This window comes from Onychostoma macrolepis, chromosome 01 (genome assembly GCF_012432095.1).
Source record: "Onychostoma macrolepis isolate SWU-2019 chromosome 01, ASM1243209v1, whole genome shotgun sequence".
NCBI lineage: Eukaryota > Metazoa > Chordata > Actinopteri > Cypriniformes > Cyprinidae > Onychostoma > Onychostoma macrolepis.
The window spans coordinates 19,233,386-19,239,278 of NC_081155.1; the positions used below are offsets into that span (position 1 = coordinate 19,233,386).

General features: G+C 44.8%; 1 protein-coding gene across 1 annotated transcript; it reads left to right on the top strand.

The window, feature by feature from the left end:
* The first annotated feature begins 404 nt into the window (after positions 1 to 404).
* rtn4rl2a (reticulon 4 receptor-like 2 a) lies at positions 405 to 4,951 on the top strand. Its single transcript, XM_058778170.1, has 3 exons — positions 405 to 643; positions 1,368 to 1,594; positions 1,790 to 4,951. The coding sequence occupies exons 1-3, from the start codon at positions 586 to 588 to the stop codon at positions 2,879 to 2,881; spliced, it is 1,377 nt and encodes a 458-aa protein (XP_058634153.1). The 5' UTR covers positions 405 to 585; the 3' UTR covers positions 2,882 to 4,951.
* The last annotated feature ends 942 nt before the right edge of the window (positions 4,952 to 5,893 follow it).

Sequence of the window (5,893 nt, forward strand, 5' to 3'; positions counted from 1 at the left end):
CCCTTAACGATTATCTCAGTGTTATAGCTTTATATTTCTATATTTGAAGTCATGACTTGTGTCTCCAGAGCATAACAATGCGTTTGTTTCATTCAGGCGTCTCATTAATAATGCGGAGGACAAATTAATCCAAAGGGACGCATAAGCAAAGCCAAGAAACGAGCTGTGTGCCTCTTTCATGTGCCTCGTGCGATCCTCCTCGCATGCACTCAGCTCAGTCATTACCGGGCGCCGTGCCTGCGCTCCCCCGCCCTTTCCAACTACGTCTCCACAATCGTAACTCTGAGCTAAGACGTCCGACTTCCCTCTGTCCAAACTGGTGCGCGAGAGCCCTCCCCTCCTCTCTCCGCACCGCCTTTTCCGTTTGCCACCCTCGCTTGGGCTTGACCCGACTGGTGACGTAGGAGAGATTCCGTGGTGCCCACAGCCGTAGGCGCGCGCTGAGCTCGGGTATAAATTGGGCCCGGGATCCATCGTTCAGCACTCTCTCAGTCGCTCCGACTCGGGAACCAGAGCTTCAGCGGAGATAGCAGGGAATCAGTCGCTTAACTCCTCAGGCTAACTCGCTCTCGGCTTTGGTTCGGAATGGAAACATCAACTTTTACGCGGAGCCAACGCAGCTCCTTTGCGCACAACTTTAAGAGTGAGTTTCTGCTTTTCTCTGTTCATCTTTATTGTGAATATGCTTTTGAAATGCTGAATTTCCTAAGTATTCTATTTCTAAGTAATGGAAACGAATGCATTTAAAATAATTTAAGGATTTAGAATATGATCAAACTAGCTTTCGAGAATGCTTGGTTTTACGCAGCATGGTTAGAATATATATTTTGTGTTTGATGCGTAAAATGTTTTGCAAGAATGCTTTAGTGCTTTGAATTATGACTTTATTCAAACAAGTCTTAGCAAATATACGCATATATTTAGAAGTTTAAAGTTACATTTGAAATTACATTTATATTCAAAGAGATCAAGAGAATAATATTCGGAGCGGTAGACTGTAAAAATTGTACTTAAAACCTGTCATTTAAATTTAAGTTACAACAATACAATGAAGTTGAAGAGCACTTTTTCCGACCACTTTAAAATGATTTAGGCTACTTATGAACTGAAATTCCGAAAATCTCTTAATGAGATAAATTATTGTCACAACGTAAATGGATGGAAACCAATGTGTTGTCATAATGATTAAAACATGTTAGTGCATTTGTAGAAATTCGTTTGGAGATTCGTGAATTTTTCAACATCATATCATTTTATTATCATGATTTAATGTAAAGGACAAGATGAGACTTACAGCTCTCCAAAATGGAAACTTGCGCTTTAGCTACTAAGACTTGTGTTGTGACGCGCTCTTCTCTTTCCATCAGGCGCGCTCTCGCTCTGGCTGGTTGTCTGGCTGGTCGTGGTAAAACCCGTTCCTGCGCAGAACTGCCCTCACCGGTGCGTGTGTTACCCGACCCCCATGACAGTGAGCTGCCAGGCGCAGAACTTCACTATCGTGCCCCACGGCATGCCCTACGAATCCCAGCGCGTTTTCCTGCAGAACAACCGCATCACTGAACTGAGAGTGGGGTCTTTTGCTTTTGGCACACAGGTAAGGAAGTGTATGTTGGCTCTATGTGTGCGACAGAATAGAACATTTCATATTTAGATTTGCAAATATACATTTGAGAGTTTATTATTGAGATATTTACTAATTTTGTATTCCTTCTCAATACCTTCACCTCATTACCTCTCCCTCCCTCTACCTTTTCCTGTCCTTTCTGTCCATCAATTCATCTCATACCAGGTTTTGTGGCTCTTCTCCAACAACATCACTTGGATCGAGGCCGGTGCATTCAGCGAGCTGCGCGATCTGGAGGAGCTCGATCTGGGCGACAATCCTCACCTGCACCGCCTTGAGGGTGGAGCTTTCCGCGGCCTGGAGAAGCTCCAGAGCCTCCACATGCACCGCTGCCGGCTGGCCGCCCTTCCCCATGACATCTTCCACAAGCTCTACAGCCTGCAGTTCCTCTACCTTCAGGAGAACCAGCTTCATTTCATCCAGGACGATCTCTTCGCTGACCTGATCAACCTCAGCCAGCTCTTCCTGCACGGCAACCGCATACGCACTCTGTCCGAGAATGTGTTCCGTGGCCTGGTCAACCTCGACCGTCTGCTGCTGCACGACAACAGGGTCCGTCAGGTCAATCGCCGCGCTTTCCGCGACCTGGGCCGACTGACCATGCTCTTCCTCTTCAACAACTCCCTGGCAGAGCTGCCCGGTCAGGCCATGCGTGACATCTCCTCCATCGAGTTCCTGCGGCTGAACAACAACCCCTGGGCCTGCGGCTGCGAGGCTCGTCCCCTGTGGGAGTTCTTCAGAGGCGCCCGTCTGTCCAGCTCCGAGGTTCTGTGCGCCTCCCCAGCTTCTCATCGTGGAGAGGACCTGCGCTTTCTGAGGGAGATGGACTTCGCCCTGTGCCCACTTCCAGACCCCGGCTCCCTCTCTGGCACCACCACCACCACCTTCAGCACCAAGACCCGCTGGTGGTTCTCCAAGCACAAGCCCGTCAGCACTTCCAAGGGCATCTTTGAGAAGACCTCCGAGACCAAGGCGTACCCCTTCAAGTCCCAGCATCCCTCAATCACATCTACATCCACAAAGTATGAGCTCGGGGAGGAAGAGGCTCTTCTTCCCAAGCTTGACCCAGAAGAGTATTGGGCCAACTATGGAAATGAAGATGCGGGCATCACCTCTCTGCGCTGCTTTGAGCTTGAGTGCCCTCCGGAATTCGACTCTCTGCCACCATCTTCTTCGACTTCTCGCTCCACATCTTCTGTTCTCTTGCTACTCTCCATGTCGGTCTTGACTGTCTGCATCCATCTTCTTTTTGGCTGAATCTGTTGATCTCAAAAAGGACCCTCTTCCCCCTCATTTTTCTCCTCTCTGGAGGAGGGAAAACCCTGGTTTCTCAATTTAACTCTGCAATGCCTTGATTCCTGTTTACTATCAACCTCACCTGTATCTCTGTTCTGTTCAGTTCGAGCCTCTAGTTCCTGGTATCTAGAGGGCACTAGACTGATTTAGGATACAGTGTGTAAGCAGGGAACGTTGGGCAGTACAGGCCCTTAATGGAAAGTAATGAAAGCTGTTCAGAGGGCTTGGTTAGTTAAGCAGATACTCGGTCCTTCTTTTTTTGAGGACAAGTGTATTCTAAGCCATCTCTGTCACAGTCAGTGCAGACAGAGGATAGAAATTTCCATCTTAGGTTTACGTACAATATTTGTATACTTTTAGACTTTTCAGCCACTCTAAGTGCTTCTATGATAGTTGTAATTATAGCTTGTGATGTCACTACGACTCCCTTTTTCCAACAGCGCCACAGCTTCATTATTTCAGTAGTTAGTGGATAACAATAGCATAATGAGAAAATCTTTTGATTCCCTTTGGGAACGCAGCGATCGAATGTTATATTTCATCTATTATAACAGAAGGGTCTCAAAATCACGCAGGGCTCGAAAAGCACAAAAGGAACGGCGTGCAGCAGCGAAGCAAGATAGACAAAGCACAATGGAGTGATGAGTTTGAAAGTGTTGCAATACTGCTATATTTTAAGATGCACGGAGAGAGCGAAAGCACTCGCAGGAGAGACAGAAAGCACGCACAAGAGAAGGCGAAAGAATTCATTACATCACCCACCAGCTATGACAGCAATTATCACTTGTGTAAATATGACATCTTGGCAGAGGGAGCTGTAAATAACGCTATGAAAGGCCTTATGCTTGTCACTGTTCTGAATGGCCAAGAATGTCACTGTGAGTAACATCTGTGATATTATTTCTATGGTCAGTGCATGGAAAGATCAATCAATGGCGTGAGAGAGTGTGAATGTCCTTTTTTACTGTATGTCTTTCAAAATGCTGTTAATATGTTGAATTATGACTGTAAAATACACTACCTACATTGTTCCAAGACTTCCCTTTGTTTATTCTTCTTTTCAAATTCAAATGTAACTGATTGTATCTGAATATTCCAGCAAATTCCATCCTTTCTCATTTAAAGAATTGATTTTAAATCAAACCAGTCAACAGCTTGCAGCTATAGTTAAAAAAAGAATTGGAAAAATGCTAAAAACTAGGACTGAATCCAAGACAAGGCAATATATGAAGGACACTGTGGAAAGACTGCTTCTTGAAATGAAGAAAAATGTGCTTACTGACAGATTGGTCGACATTCAGATTGATGTCTACCATTGGTCATGAACATGTGAGGAGGGAATGTGCAAATACCGACTGTCTGGGCTGCTCTTGGTGGGCTTGCTGAAGGCAATGGCTTTCTTTGGTGGTCTTTGCCTATTCCCTTTTCCTCCTCTTTCCAACTGTAATAAAGAATCGAAATGCTTTAGGGAAAACAAACAGAGAGAGAGGGCAAGGACAAGAGGAGAGAGAAAAGGAAAGGAGAGAAAGAGAAAAAGAAATGCACGGAAAGCAGGGGTGGATGTGGGCGGTAGAGGCGAAGAGATGGATGATAAAGGATGGACATGCTGATAAAGAGAAATGCAATCTAAAGTTCCTTAATACAATAGGTAAAGATCTACTGTTAATTCCAGCAATATCCTGTTTTGTGTTTACCCTGAGACAGTACTGAAACAAATAATACTGATCTTTTTGTCCCTCGGATGTTACCATGACACATTTATGTCTTACAATGTTTGTACGATGTGTGAATGTATATCTCAGCAGAACGGGTAAGGTCAAACTGCCTTAAGGTGCTCTCGAGTGACCATGTTTGTGAGGTTGCTCACAGATGACCAAAGCATTGGTTATACCTTTTTACCCAGAATGTATGCATCGTGTGCAATCGAATGTAAGAATGTGAAAGAATGAGCTGTTCAATCTTTTCACTACAACACAAAGTGATGGACAGAAAGCATGACAAAAGAATAAATGCTAATCTGTGAATACGAAACATCTCTGGTGTGGGTGTACTTTCTTTATATCTCCATCCAACGGCCACGACTCTACAGCAGAATCTCGCATGTGCCTTCTCTCCCTCGCATCTCTCAGTCTGACCTCCCTTGACACATACAGACAGACAGACAAATAGACAGACACACACACACACACACTCTACTCCTCACCACTTGTAAAGTTCTTTGACAGCAACATCATTCACTATAACATGCAGTTACCATGCAACGCACTAGCTGCCATTCAGAGCTTCAATTCAGGGTTGCAGAGTATGCAAGAAGTGTGCGCGAGGAAACGCACCCCTGAAGCTAACTAAAAGATGCAAAAGGAAGATGTTATTGGAAAAGGTATTCACAAAGCACTCCAGCTGTGGTATTGAATGGTTATTGTTCATTCAGATTCAGAAAGCCTTTCTTTTTCTTTCTGTCTTTAGCAGATGGCTCTCACTGAAAGAGCAGCAAGATGCAGAGTTTGCTTCAGTCTCCCACCATGTGCAAAGGCAGGCTGTGCTTAACACAAACATGTACGCATACATACACGCACACACACACACACACACACACATATACGTGTGAATCCCGGTGAGAGGCTCAAGTGCCTTTTCTCTCAATTCCACAGTAAATCTACAATGAAAACTACTGCCAACAGGCTGTTTCATTTTCCATCCAATGCTCAATCTTCAGCCTGTTTGCGTTACAACTTGTACTGACTGCAGATTAAAGATATCAGTCTGATGTGAATCACGTTTGTGTCAACATTTTGTAGACTACAATTACTCTATTACTCAACTAATCAACCAACTGAGTAAACTGTGCATGGCCAATTATGATGCATGAGGCTATTTTCTGAATCAGGCCTTTGAACAGAAGACATCTGCATCTCGATGCCCCCATTGGACGGAGTACAGTTGCGCAAATAGTCCCTTCATCATCCCACCCAC

Excerpts from the sequence above, each read along its gene's own strand:
- rtn4rl2a (XM_058778170.1), top strand. The coding sequence starts at position 586 with ATGGAAACATCAACTTTTACGCGGAGCCAACGCAGCTCCTTTGCGCAC. Across the intron at positions 644-1,367 it reads CTTTGCGCACAACTTTAAGA|GCGCGCTCTCGCTCTGGCTG; the intron begins GTGAGTTTCTGC and ends TCTTTCCATCAG. Across the intron at positions 1,595-1,789 it reads CTTTTGCTTTTGGCACACAG|GTTTTGTGGCTCTTCTCCAA; the intron begins GTAAGGAAGTGT and ends ATCTCATACCAG.